The sequence below is a fragment of the Bubalus bubalis genome, chromosome 3 (genome assembly GCF_019923935.1).
Source record: "Bubalus bubalis isolate 160015118507 breed Murrah chromosome 3, NDDB_SH_1, whole genome shotgun sequence".
Lineage (NCBI taxonomy): Eukaryota > Metazoa > Chordata > Mammalia > Artiodactyla > Bovidae > Bubalus > Bubalus bubalis.
Window position 1 is genome coordinate 50,474,731 of NC_059159.1, and position 14,757 is coordinate 50,489,487.

Sequence of the window (14,757 nt, forward strand, 5' to 3'; positions counted from 1 at the left end):
AAAAAAAAAAAAAAAAGTGGCAATTAATCGTGTATGAAAGAAGGGCACAGATAATTCCAAAGTAGAACATGAGATGCTGACTTGGACGACTAGATGGGAGTTGACATCTTCATAAGATAAGGTGTATAAGTGAATGGGATTGTTTTGGGAATGAGCTTATTCTGGTTTGAGATTCTGTGGACATGTGAGTCTACTGCTCAGGACAGAGTATGAGATGAGATATAGATTGGGGACTATATAGATTTCTGGAAACCAAGAATATGGCATATGTAGAATAAGGAGAGAACAGTATTTATAGGATTGATGGCAGAAGAATCTAGGAAGGATACTGAGTCTGGATGACCAGAGAAAAATCAGGAGAGGCAGCTTCCCAGGTGGCACTAGTAAAGAATCTGCCTGCCAACGCAGGAGATGCAGATTCAATCCCTCTGTCGGTTAGGAAGATACCCTGGAGGAGGAAAATGGCAACTCACTCCAGTATCCTTGCCTGAAAAATTCCATGGAAGAGGAGTCTGGCTGACTACATGCAGTACATGGGGTCAGAAAGAGTCAGGCACGTATGAGTGACTGAACACACACACAGAGCCCTAGAAGCAGAGGCAGCTTGCACAGAACTATTTCCTACTAAGCTTATTTGTGAGGAAAAAAAAAAATCAGTGAACAAAAAACACACAGAAAAACAGAGAGAACTAAGATCGAGGAGAAGAAAGGAAGGTGCTATGAGAATACGTATCTGTGAGTCCTTTTAAAAGATCAGGATATTTTTAAGTGAAGGTAAAGACTAAAGGTGCTAACCAGTAGAACAAGGTCCCAGAGGCATCTGAGGAGACAGACAGCATGGCTAGAGGAAGTAAAGTGGTATTCAGTAAACAGCAACATAAATTTTAGTAGATGAAACTTATGAATATCCGGATGGAGGGCTTGAAGGCACCACTTAGAAAGTAACTAACTGAAACTTAAGAAAAACATCAAATTTAAAACATAAACTCCAAGTCACAGCATAGCAATAGCACAGTGGAAGCTTTAGATTCTTTTTATACAATTATAGCATCCCTGTGAAGTCACTCAGTCGTGTCCGACTCTTTGCGACCCCGTGGACTGTAGCCTACCAAGCTCCTCTGTCCATGGGATTCTTCAGGCAAGAATACTGGAGTGGGTTGCCATTTCCTTCTCCAGGGGATCTTCCCAATCCAGGGATCGAACCCAGGTTTCCCCCATTGGAGGCAGACGTTTTAACCTCTGTAAGCCAGGTGAACACTATTAATTTGTAGATTCTTCAAAAGCCAGTTCTGAAGAAATTACAGTGATTTAATCAAAAAAGTGGCAAGAAGAATGAGAATAAAACCTAGATTTCTTTCTACATACCAATTAACTCTATTGAACTAAAAAAAGTTAAATAGCTTTATTGTTAAAACTTCAAATAATTCAGAAGCACACAGATTCATAGTCTTTATTACAGATCCAAATGTTAGTATCTTCTATTAATTATTAACTTTCATAAAATATATGAAAGGTAGCAGATTATGTTGGGTTTTAAATAACTCTACTTCACAGTGAAAAAATTATTCCCTATTCAATTCTCTTCCAGTCCTTTGATTATTTTGAGGAAAGGGTCTCAGTTTGGTGTTAATGTGCTAACTGAATATTTGATATGCCAATCTAATACTTGATAATTTCTCTTTTTAACAGAGAACAGGCCTCAGTATCGGTCTTCAAAAGGCAATACTACTTGGAATTTAATATACTTTATTTCCATTAAATTTATTTTTATATTGATCTTCTACTTCTGGAATGTGACACTGATTTTCTATTTAAGATAGTGACATAAATAAGATTTAAAATATGATATATTAAGATATATTTATTTACGTAAAATGATAAAATTATTTATATAAATATAACTAAGAAAATAATAGTATGGAAATTATATGGCAAAAAAATGGTGATATAGTATACAGTATACAAATGATTAAAAAAAAACTGGCAACCTACCTTAAGTATGGATTTGGAGCCATTAGTATTTTAAATTCAACTATTAACTAAATAAGTCATAATTGTATGGACAACAGAACAATAGAATCACACTGACCTATGGCCTGTGAATTAGGCCTGAGTATTTAAATTATTAATCATATGTTTGGACTTCAGTTTGTAGACTTCTTGGCAAATCATTAAAGATATATTGATCTTCTCACAGCTTTTCTGACAGCAAAATGCATTTCATTTAAATTAGATTTCAAAGGAAAATTTTCAGTATACAAAAATGACTTATTTAAATTAATTCAATCCCTTTCTCCAATTATGCTTTATAAATTTATTTGCTCAGGAATTTTTTTTTAAAGCTTTCTATGTGATTCTGCTATGCAATCAGAATTGCTAACCACTGTCCAAGTGAGAATTACAGTCTCATACTTTTGTTTTCATAATGTGCTATAAATACTAAGTATATAGTACTTGATTTCTTAGTGAATCTATTACTTGCTCTGGAACTTGCTTTTTAGAAAAGCAGGTTGGTCCTTAGCAAGCATCATTTCTTTCACCTTCAAATCTTTTTCTAGGTTGGAGCATTTTATTACTGTCCAGTAGTCACACAAAGTCTGATGGAGCTAAAAATCTTATTTTAAATGTAGATAAATAGGGATCTTACTTACATATTTGACATATTCTTTCCACTGCTGCCACCACTGCATAGAGATGATAAACCAATTGTGTCCTGGTTGCAGACCATACCTGCTTTCTCGTTCTAACCATCCTCTACATACAAAAGAAATTCAGTACATCAAACGGTGTGTAAAACAGAGGACCATACACTCACAAGTTATCATTAGAAACTTTTCAAAGGAAAAGCATGAAACAGATATACTTGGGAAATGGCCACATATTAAATTAGTGAAACACTGATAAGCCAATTTCAGGAGTCATAATACCACTATTAAGCCTCCAACTGATGTTTCAAAAACAGCTTCACTGAGGAATAATTTAATAACATACAAGTTATCTGAATTTAGTGTAGAACTCAATGATTTTGGTAAATTTACAGACATGTGCAACCATTACCACAATCCAATTTTAGACTATTTCATATACCCCCAGAAGACATCTTACGCTTTATTTTTAGTCATTTTTTTAGTCAAATTACTGCCCTCAGCCTCATGACACCATTAGTTTATTTTCTATCTCTTAAAAAGTCATACAGTTATGCCTGACTCTCTGCGACCCCATGAACTGTGGACCACACCAGGCTCCTCTATCCATGGAATTCTCCAGGTAAAAATAATGGGAGTGGATAGCCGTTCCCTTCTCTAGCGGATCTTCCCAGGGATCTAACTCAGATCTCTTGGATTGCAAGTGGATTCTTTATTGTCTGAGTCACACACTCCTGATAGCAAGGTTTAACAATGCCTGTTCTCCCAGTACTGCCATCAGAGTGGCTTGTCAAAATTATTTTTTGTCAATGTGCAAAAGAGACAAATGATGTCTCAGGGTAGCTTTGGTTTGTACTTCTCTTATTATAAGGTCAATTTGATTCTTTCATATGACGATGGGCCATTATATAGCTTTTTTGTGAATTGTTTATTCATGTCTTTTGTCCTTTTTTTCTACACATTTTTTTGGGGTATTTTTTTAACTTTGATTTTTAAGAGTTCTTTCTATATTAGACATATTGTTGTATAGTTGTTAAATCCTGTCCGACTCTTTTGAGACCCCATGGACTGTACCAGTCAGGCTCCTCTGTCCATGGGATTTCCTGGGCGAGAATACTGAAGTGGGTTGCCATTTCTGAACATTTCACAATTTTAAAATGGGCAAGGGAATTAAATAAATAAATGGAATGTTATAACACATGGTCTCCTGCATTGGACCTCTTTTACTTAGCATAATGTTTTGAAGTTCATCTATGTTGGAGCGGATACTATTACTTTGTGTGTTTTTTTTATTATTATTGAGTAATTTTCCACAGGGTGTTGGTGTATGTTTTGCTTATCTATCTAATACCTGATAATTTGCAACTGGCAAACTGTTTTCCAAAGCAGCTGCACCATTTAACTTCCCCATCACTCTTGTATGAGGGTTGTGGTTGCTCCACATTCTCACTAACACTTGTTATTGTCTGTCTTTTCTGTCACAAATCTAGTGGGTGTGAAGTGGTGTCACAATGTGATTTTTAAAAACACTATTCTTATTGAGAAGAAATTCATATAACATAATGTGGTCTCTGCACATTCTGACTGTATTAAATGCCACTGAATATTATATATGCTTTACAATGGTTAATTTTATGTTATGCGAACTTTTCCAAAACAATTTCATACACCACAGCTAAGCAGTTATTTTCTGTTACTTCTTTCCCCTAGCCCTTAACAATCCCCAATCTGCTTCCTGTACTGATAGTTTAGTTTTACCTCTTTTGGATATTTCATATAAATGGAATCGTATAATACGTCACCTCTTGTGTCTAGCTTCTTTCATTTGCGAGGTTCATCCATGTCATATCATGTATCAGTACATCATTTCTTTTTATGGCTGAGTGATATTTCATGGCATATATATACATTTTGTTTATCCATTCACTTTACTGATTGATATTTGGGCTGTTCCCACCTTATGGCTATTGTGAACAGTGCTAATAGGAAGATCTGGGTACAAGCATTTTAGTGTCTATTTTCAATTTTTTTAGATAAATACCTAGAAGGGAATTACTGAGTTATGTGATAATTGCAATTTTGAGGAAATACTAACTTGTTTTCTATAGCAGTTACACCATTTTACAAATGAGAATCCCAAATTCTCAGTGACGCAATGAGAATCCCAAATTCTCTACATCAAAATTACAAACATCCTAGTAGGTACATGAAAGTGGAATTTCATGTGGTTTTGAGTTGCATTTCCCTAATGACAAACGATTTTGAGCATCTTTTCAACTGTTGGACAACCATGTGTATATCATTTGTGTAAATCATCTCTGGAGAAATGTGCATTGAAGTCCCTTGCCCGTGTTAAAATTGAGTTATATTTTGGTTGATGAGTTGTAGGAGTTCTTTATATATTCTAGTTACTTGATTCTTGTCAGATCTATGATTTACAAATATTATGTCTCAGTCCGTAGATTTTCTTTTCAGTTTCTTGACAATGCCCTTTGAAGAACAAGTTTTTAATTTACATGAAGCCAAATTTACCTATTCTTTCTTCTACTGCTTCTGTTCTATATAAGAATTCATTTCAAAATCCAAATCACTCTTGAAGAAATATTTTTTCGGGATATAGAATTCTTGGCTACAGTGTTCTTTTTCTTTCAGTGCTTTAAATTTATGAAGGATACACACAGGTATCTTAACGCTGTTACTGCTTTAAAAGCTCTGTCTCTGGGTTTTGACAACCTAATGGTAATGTGTCTTGATATGGATCGCTTCATCAGCTTGAAGAGACAGCTCTACTCTCACATTCACTGCAACATTACTCACAATAGCCAAGGCATGGAAACAATCGAAGTGTCCAAAAGTGGATGAAAAGATGAAGAAAATGTGCTGTTTATGAATATATAAAATGGAATTTTACTCAGCCTTTCAAAATAGGAAATCATGTCTTTACAAAAACACACAGAGGAAGCTTGAGGGTATCATTCTAAATGAAATAAGCCGGACAGAGAAAGACAAATATTGCATGGTATCCAAAAAAAAGTTGAATTCAGAAACAGAATAGAAAAGAGGCTGCCAGAAGCTGGGAGAGAGACTGGTAAAAAGGTACAAATTTTCATTATAAGATATATGACGGTGATGGGTGCCTTAATTAACTCAGAGCGGGAATTCTTTCAGAACACATACAATATACCAAGTCATCACAGTAACGATATATTTCAGATGTCAGAAATTTTAACTATTTAATGAAAATATACACAGACTGTATCTATAAACTTACCTAATAATTTGTCCTTCCTCTTCTGGAGTAGCTGGTCTTAACCCCAGAACTATGTGGCATACCTAGAAATAAAATGGTAAATTAAACTTCATTGGTGCCAATGACTGGACCATTTCACATTCTCTATATAAGATCCACTTCTAGACGGGAACCTAAACTAGCAATAGCTTTTGGCTTATGAATTACCAATGATCCATTTGAGCAAATCTGAACTTTAAAGTTTGTGTTTTGTTTTTTTTTTTAAAGAAATAAATCATTTCAATGGAAGCAATTTCCAAAGCTCTATGATAAGAGGGAAAAAGAGAGAGAGAAAGGAAGAAAAGGAGAAAGAAAGGAAGGAAAAAACTACTTTTTAGAATGTTTCATTAATACTATATACCTTAATTATCTCACACAGAGAATATTATCTTCTTTCCTGAAATCTGAAGAGCATACTATGGCACTTGGGTAGAAAGGTAAAGGGGAGATGAAAAGGATACCGGAAATGAAGGATAAAGGTAGCATTTCAACTTAAACAGCGCCGTCTATGGGGTTGCACAGAGTCGGACATGACTGAAGTGACTCAGCAGCAGCAAGAAGAACATTAATGCTACTAGCGCTACATATGCTTTAAAAAAAAAGAATTTTTTTTTTTTTAAATTTTTGGTATGCCGGGTCTTTGTTGCTGCCCGGGCTTTTTCTAGCTGCGGCGAGCGAGGCCGCCTCTCTTTTGCAGTGCACAGGCTTCTCCTGTGGGTGAGACTTCCCTTGTTGTGGAGCATGGCCTCGGGGGTGACTGGGCTTCAGCAGCTGTGGCATGCAGAAGCAGCAGCGGTGGCCCGCAGCTTAGCTGCCCCACAGCACGTGGGATCTTCCCAGACCAGGGAGCGGACCTGCGTCTCCGGCACTGGCAGGCGGGTTCTTAACCACTGGACCACCACGGAAGTTCTAAGCATGCTTTTTAAGGCTCATTTTCTCCTCAATTTATTTGCCTTCTCTAAATCATTATTTATTCCCCACCCCCCCACCATTTTATCATGAAAAATTTCAAAAACACAGAAAAGTTGAAAGAATTTTACACTGAACACCTCATACTCATTACCTAATTCTAACATTAATATTATATACTTCATCTATCCGTCCCTCAATTCATCTATTAATCCACCTTAATTGTTGCATGTATTTCAAAGTAAGTTATAGATATTAGTACAGCTCCCTGTAAATATATCAGCCTGCCTGTTTATAATTTTGTTTACCTTTTGAGGTAAACAAAACAGTAACACAAATTAGGTTTATGAGACGCATCCATTTATCAATAGTTCATTGTTTTATTGTTGAGACAATACTTTTTAAAGGTTTTTAAATTGAAGTATAGTTGATTTATACTGTTGTGTTAGTTTCACATGACCTTCATCTAGTCAAGAAACAGAACATCGCTACCTCCCCCAAAGTTCCACTTTGAGTTCCTTCCAAGACACTAAGTACCCTTTGATGTATTCACTACCCTGAATTCTACACCATGGATTGCTTTTTGTCTGTTTTTCTGGTCCAGTATTTTCCATTCCATATTGTGTAAGATTCCTTGATGTGGTTGTGTGTAGAAGTAATATATTTATTTTTATGCTTTAAACTAAACCATGTGTATGCAAGTACCACCATTTATTTTATTTTTTTTTTTTTACCATTTACTTTTATGTATTTATTGTTGACAGGTAGAGTTAGGTCATTTTATGTTTGGGGCTGTAATAAGAAGTGATTAGAAGAACTTATTCTATGTCTTTTGGTGTTCAGATATACAAGTTTCTATAGAGTATATATAAAAACAGCATACTTGTAAGAATTTATATTCCTTCTGGCAATGTTAAAGTTACACTTTCTTATCTTCAACAATGCTTTATTATCACTTCAAGGCTAACCATTCTAGTGGATGTCTAATGGTATTCCAAGTACAATTTTAATATGTATTTTCATTATGACTAAAGAAGTTAGCCCCCTTTCATAATTATTAGCTATGTGGATATTCTCTTTTGTGAAGCACCCATTCAAGTTTTTTGTACATTTTAATATTAAGCTTCTGCCTTGTTTCCCATTGATTTTTGTTCTTTGTATGCCCTAGATGGGCTTCCAGGTGGCGCTAGTGGTAAAGAACACGCCTGTCAATGCAGGGGATGTAACAGACATTGGTTTGATCCCTGGGTCAGGAAGATTCCCCTGGAGAAGGGCATGGCAACCCACTCCAGTATTCTTGTCTGGAGAGTTCCATGGACAGAGGAACCTGGAGGACTACAGTCCAGGGGGTCAAAAAGAGTTGAACATGACTGAGTGACTAGCACACACATGCTCTATACATAAGTCTTTAGCTGGACACAAGTAAAGCAAATAAATTCTTATCGTTTTCTTAATGGCATCTCTTTAAAAAAAGAATTCTTAATTTTACTGAAGTCCAACTTAAAACTTTTTTTGTGCTTGGCATGCCCTGCGCTGTTTAAGAACTCTCTGCAACCTCAAAGTCATTCAATATCTATGTTATTTTCTAGACACTTTATTTATTCTTTACTTTCCAAATTTATTAGATTTATAATCTACCTAAAATTACTTTTAAAAATTTTGTTTATTTTTAACTGCAGGATAACTGCTTTACAGTGCTGCACTGGCCTCCACTGTACAACAGTGTGAACCAGCCACATTAGTTGCTCAGTTGTGTCTGACTCTTTGCAGCCCCACAGACTGTAGCCCGCCAGGCTCCTCTGTCCATGGAATTCTCCAGGCAAGAATACTGGAGTGGGTAGCCATTCCCTTCTCCAGGGAATCTTTCTGACTCAGGGATCGAACCTGAGTCTCCTGCGTTGCAGGCAGATTCTTCACTGTCTGAGCCACCAGGGAAGCCCAAATCAGTCATAATTACACATACAACCCTTCCATCCTAAGCCTCCCTTCCCGCTCCCATCCCACCCTTATAGGTCATCACAGAGTACCAGGCTGGGTGGGCTCCCTGTGCTCTACCGAAGCCTCCTACCAGCCATCTATTTTATACTTGACAGTGTATATATGTCAATGTTACTTTCTCAATTCATCCTACCCTCTCCTTCCCCTGTGTGGCACAATTCTGTTCTCTACATCCGCATGTCTATTGGTTCCCTGCAAACAGGTTCATCAGTGCTGTTTTTCTAGATTCCATATATATGCGTTAATATACAATATTTGTTTTTCTTTCACTTACTTCACTTTGTGTAACAGGGTCTAAAATTATTTTTCATGTAATGGGGTGAATAATGATGCATAGTTTTTCCCATAAGAATACTAATTAATCCAGTACCACTTACTGAAAAGACCGTCCCTTCTCATCCGCAATGCAATGTCTTCTTTGTTATAAATCAAGTGATCACACCTATGTAGGTCTGTGTAAGAACACTCAGTGTTGTTCCATTGGTTGATCTAACTTTATGCAGACATCACACTATTGTAACACTGTTGCTATTTTATAAAAAGTTCTAATATCTGGTAATATAAATCCATTGTTTCTGCATTTCTTCTTTGCTATATTTTTGACCCTTGTACTTCTCTGTGTACTTAGAATCCTCTGGTCACGTTCTATAAAATCTCAGTGACAAAAATGAGCTTCTGGGGATTCTGATTTTGAGTGCACAAATCTTTAAATCAACTGAAGGGGAACTGATACCTTTAACACATTGAGCCTTCCAATCCATAAATATGGGTTATCTCCCTCTGTACTGGATTTTTATTACTGTTGTAATAAATTATCACAAAATTTATAGCTTAAAACAATGCAAATTTATTATCTTACAGTTATGCAGGTCAAAAGTAAGGTACAGATCTCTCCAGGCTAAAATCAAGATGGCAACAGGGTGGTATTCCTTTCTGGAGGTCAAAGGAAGAATAGGCTTCCTTCCATTTTCCAGTGTCTAAAATTCACCCATGATACTATGCTCATGGCTCTTTCTCTATCTTCAAAGCTAGCAGATCTGTACCTCTCTAGCCCTGCTCTTAATGGCATCTCTTTTTCTCTGACCATAGCTGGGAAAAGTTTTCCACTTCTAAGGACTCGTGTGATTAGACTGGACCCATGGGGATAATTCAGGGCAATCTGTTTACACATATATTAAGTGAACATAAAGTTTTAAAAGCATGTCTAAATATGGGATAAAGTGAGCACGGTAAAAGGTAGATGATGGGTAAATGGGTACTTGATGAAAAAAATCTTTCAACTGTTTAATATAATGCTGGAAACACTGACATACAAAAACAAATCTCAAGCATTCGTGTATTTATAAATTAGAATCACAGGAAAATACTGTCACAGCAAGTCCCTGATAAGCATGAGAAAATAGTCAAGGCAATACAAAAATTCAAAATGCTTTGCTACCTGAGAGCTACAGGATGACGCAAATACAAACTCAAGTGGTCAAAATGTTTATATAATTAATTATGACTTAAAATTTGAGAATATTATTTTAAGTGAGATTAAAAAAAAGAGCTCATCAATTTTCATATTATCAAGTAAGTCATTTCTGTTTACAGTAGTGATTTATATTACTTTTGTACATTTTTTATTTTCCAAAGCCATCAACTTAAATTCCTGTTGAAAACTGATAGTGGAGTAGCTGAGTGATTTAAATGGCTATTATAAGTGTATCAGATTGCATATGCTTTAAATATACATTAGTTAGTAATTACCCATTAGGAAGAGTTCGATTTCCATTTATTCTAACAGTTATGTCATAGACCTCTTTATTTATAATGGAAGATCATGATAAAGACAAAGATACCAAACTTTTCTGACTTTCACAGGGTGCTTTTACAAGGAAAGGAAAATAAGGAGAATCTAAAATATCACTATTAAGTCAACTTACATACTTATGAAAAACTATGAAAAATGGAAACCATAAACTATTTTTTAAAATGGGATCAAGAGACCTATTTTAACTGGGAAAACAGTTAAAATCTGGCTGCTCATTCCTAGCAGCTATTCTTTCTTCTTTCTCCTTTCATCTTTTTTGGACCTTATAAAGAATTAGAATTTGCATCTAAGATAATCTCTTAACTGGAAAGATTGAATATTTTGTGAAAAATTTTACAGGTGCCTATTTATGAACCATTTCTGTTCCAGGGCCTTATTAGGAGGGGTCTTTGAAGAAAAATAGCAATTATAATGGCTTTCACAATTTAAATTATTCTCTGTGTCTACATTCTGCTCTGTCATGAGTTTTAAGATTAAACATAATCAGCTATATTCCACTTTCCTAACTTCTCATGACTTTGAGAAACTTTAGTAGGCATTCATGCTTTATCTCACCATCTTTCAGGTAGTATACAGGATAATATAGTTTTTTTTTTTATACTATATGGTTTTGTAGCTTAGATGGCAGTAACTACTATGTAATGGAAAAGATGAAGAATTACTGGTATCACTGCCCTCTGTACTTATCATTTACCTTAAACATACCTGGAAAAGTAGATTCAAAAATTCATTGGCAAGAACATTTTTCACACTCCAGATTTGATAGTCTTCTAGAGTAAGATGACCCATCTGAAAGAGAAAGAGTATTTTAAAAGATCTCATATTAAGAATGCCCTCATTTTTATTTGAGTAAAATCTGGTTTATTAAACTTCTAATGATTATTTGTCTGAAAGAAATCCAACAATTTAAGGCAGGTGCTATCTGTTCATCTGAGAAATAGGCCAGCCAGGAAAGTTTAAAAGTTTTCGTTAAAGTAGTCAATGGCAATGAGGATAATTTATCACCAACCATCTTCTTCTTTCAACAACACCTGGGAAATAATTCACATTATCTTCTGGTTCATACGTTACCTATGGAACCTACAAAAGGCCCTAGGTTGACACAAATACAAACTCAAGTGGTCAAAGTGTTTATAAAATCCTAACAATTTTCTAAGACCCCCTTCTTAGAAATATCTAGCAACTTCATCAGAGTTCTTAGAGATTGAGAAGAACTTAATAAAAATAAAAAATGAGTATCTATATTACATTTCCCTAAAATATAATTTAATGTTACTCTTTTTTGGTTTCAAAGTGTACTAAAAATTACATTTTTCATACATTCTGTATGAAAATCACAGCAAGCTACAGGAGAAAACCTATTATAATATCCCTAACTAATAAATGTTGTCAAACTAAGTTCAAGAATTTATTTGTAAAGTACACGCTTATTTCTATTACATGGTTATTCTGGATGCTATTAAAGAACTCAGAAGAGACCTTTACCAGTATTACTTTAGAAATTTTGTAAAACAATGTATGTATCCAGATTAAGGTAGTCATTCCATCATCTCCTTATGGCCCTTCCCAGTTGAATCACTCATCTGCAAAACCACTGTTATAACACCTATTACCATTTGCTGGTTTTGTCTCTATTCTCAAACTTCATATAAATGGAATCATACAATGTGTTTTCATTTTACCAGCGTTTCCTTTGCTCAGTACAAGGTTAGCCTTTCTATAATTTATTAAAATGGGAGAAATACAGATTACAAACTGTAGATGGCATGGGCTGTGTTTACTTAATTTTTATAACATGCCTACCTTATAAAATATAAATGTTTTAATGTATATAACACTTCAGCGGAGTTGTTTAAAGGTGGAATAGGCTTTGCTTGCTTCGACAGCACATATACTAAAATTGGAAATACGGAATAGGCTGTCTTTAGCGACAACTTGGAGGGACTGTAACCACTGGTCCAAATAAGCACTTGGTTGAGACAACGTAGAAGAGATTTAAATATATATATACCAGCTACATATACCAATTCAAAGTATGAGATATTTTTAGAAAAAAGTCAGTCCCAGGTGGACTCACCTTTGTGGTGTCATGTGCATTCAATATGCCTTCTACAATGTCACATAGATCCATGTGTAATTCCTGTAAAAACAGAAACCCAAAGAAGTAATTAGAAAAAAAGCAGATTATCATTTTTATTAGTCAGTGACTAAGTATATGATGTTGGGCTTCCCTGGTGGCTCAGAGGTAAAGAACCTGCCTGCCAATGCAGAAGACATGAGTTCAGTCCCTTGGTTGGGAAGATCCTATGGAGAAGGAAATGACAACCCACTCCAGTATTGGTGCCTGGGAAATCCTAGGGACACAGGAGCCTAGCCAGGCTACAGTCCATGGGGTTGCAAAAGAGTCAAACACAACTTAGTGACCAAACAATAACAAAAGTATATGATATTTTGGTCAAATATTTACAATACATTCAGTTTATTAAATTTTCTAAGGCAAATTCTCTTCCCAATTTTGTACTTTTAACTACAGATATTTTGAGTAGCATAATACAGCAACTAGAAGTCAAAGCAAATCCTTTATTCTTGATCTCTTTAAAAATTTTATTCACTCCATTTTCCTGTTGGTGTGAAGTTTACATGCACCAAAATGTATATACAAGCAGAATTTACCGGTATATCATCGGTGCGGTTGTCCTTCCAGACCTCTAAGAGTGCAAGAACCATGTTTCTCAGCTCAACCCTGGAGAGAACTCCATCACGGTCAACATCAAACACCTTGAAACAAACTAAACAAAAGAAACTCTTTTGGAGGGAAATCACTTTTATACTTTGAAGTACAATACATATTACTAGAAGCTGCCCTAGTAAAATTACTAAGTTTCTCAAGCAAGTACATTCTGGATTAAGTTTTCATCTGGAGCAGACTATGTCATGGAAGTCCTCTAAACTTGTAGGGCTTCCTGCACACATTTCTAAGTCTCTCTCTCCAAATCATTAGCCAGGCTGGAGAACCTTATCCTTCCTCTAAATCTAGAGCTAAATTCCTTATAAACTGAAAAATATTAATAAGATCCAATTTACTACAGTAAAAAGCCTCTTGATGAAAGTGAAAGAGGAGAGTGAAAAAGTTGGCTTAAAGCTCAACATTCAGAAAACTAAGATCATGGCATCTGGTCCCATCACTGCATGGGAAATAGATGGAGAAACTGGAAACAGTGTCAGACTTTATTTTTGGGGGCTCCAAAATCACTGCAGATGGTGACTGGAGCCATGAAATTAAAGGACGCTTACTCCTTGGAAGGGCAGTTATGACCAACCTAGATAGCATATTGAAAAGCAGAGACATTACTTTGCCAACAAAGGTCCGTCTGGTCAAGGCTACGGTTTTTCCAGTAGTCATGTATGGATGTGAGAGTTGGACTATAAAGAAAGTTGAGCGCCAAAGAACTGATGCTTTTGAACTGTGGTGTTGGAGAAGACTCTTGAGAGTCCCTTGGACTGCAAGGAGATCCAACCAGTCCATCCTAAAGGAGATCAGTCCTGGGTGTTTATTGGAAGGACTGATGCTGAGGCTGAAACTCCAATACTTTGGCCACCTGATGAGAAGAGCTGACTCATTGGAAAAGACTCTGATGCTGGGAGGGATTGGGGGCAGGAGGAGAAGGGGATGACAGAGGATGAGATGGCTGGATTGCATCACCGACTCGATAGACATGAGTTTGGGTAAATTCCGGGAGTTGGTGATGGACAGGGAGGCCTGGTGTGCCGCGATTCATGGGGTTGCAAAGAGTCCGACACAACTGAGCGACTGAACTGAACAATTAGAAATACTAACATTTGCTAATTAACATCAAATGAATCACTCTAGCTTATTAACTTGCACTAGCAAAAAACAATTTTTAAAAAATTTTAAGGCAATAATAAACCTCAACTGAGAAGCAAAGATGTCAGTCTCTTTATTTAGTATTTGAACTTTAATGGAAACAATCTATCATAAAGTCATGTTGGAATAATAGTATACCATATCAAAGAAGAGAAAAGAAATCTAACAAGTAGCATATCCAAAATAGGCAACATTTGTGAAACTGTATTTTTGAAAG

At 35.7% G+C, this 14,757-nt stretch overlaps 1 protein-coding gene across 1 annotated transcript in view; it reads right to left on the reverse strand.

The window, feature by feature from the left end:
• Window positions 1-14,757, reverse strand: part of USP32 (ubiquitin specific peptidase 32) — a 206,848-nt gene that overhangs the window by 43,370 nt on the left and 148,721 nt on the right. Inside the window, exons 8-12 of the mRNA XM_006065464.4 lie at window positions 13,328-13,443; window positions 12,732-12,794; window positions 11,360-11,443; window positions 5,917-5,978; window positions 2,652-2,754 (exon numbers count right to left, since the gene is read on the reverse strand). Of these exons, the coding sequence (XP_006065526.2) occupies window positions 2,652-2,754; window positions 5,917-5,978; window positions 11,360-11,443; window positions 12,732-12,794; window positions 13,328-13,443 (428 nt within the window). The remainder of the gene's footprint in view (window positions 1-2,651; window positions 2,755-5,916; window positions 5,979-11,359; window positions 11,444-12,731; window positions 12,795-13,327; window positions 13,444-14,757) is intronic.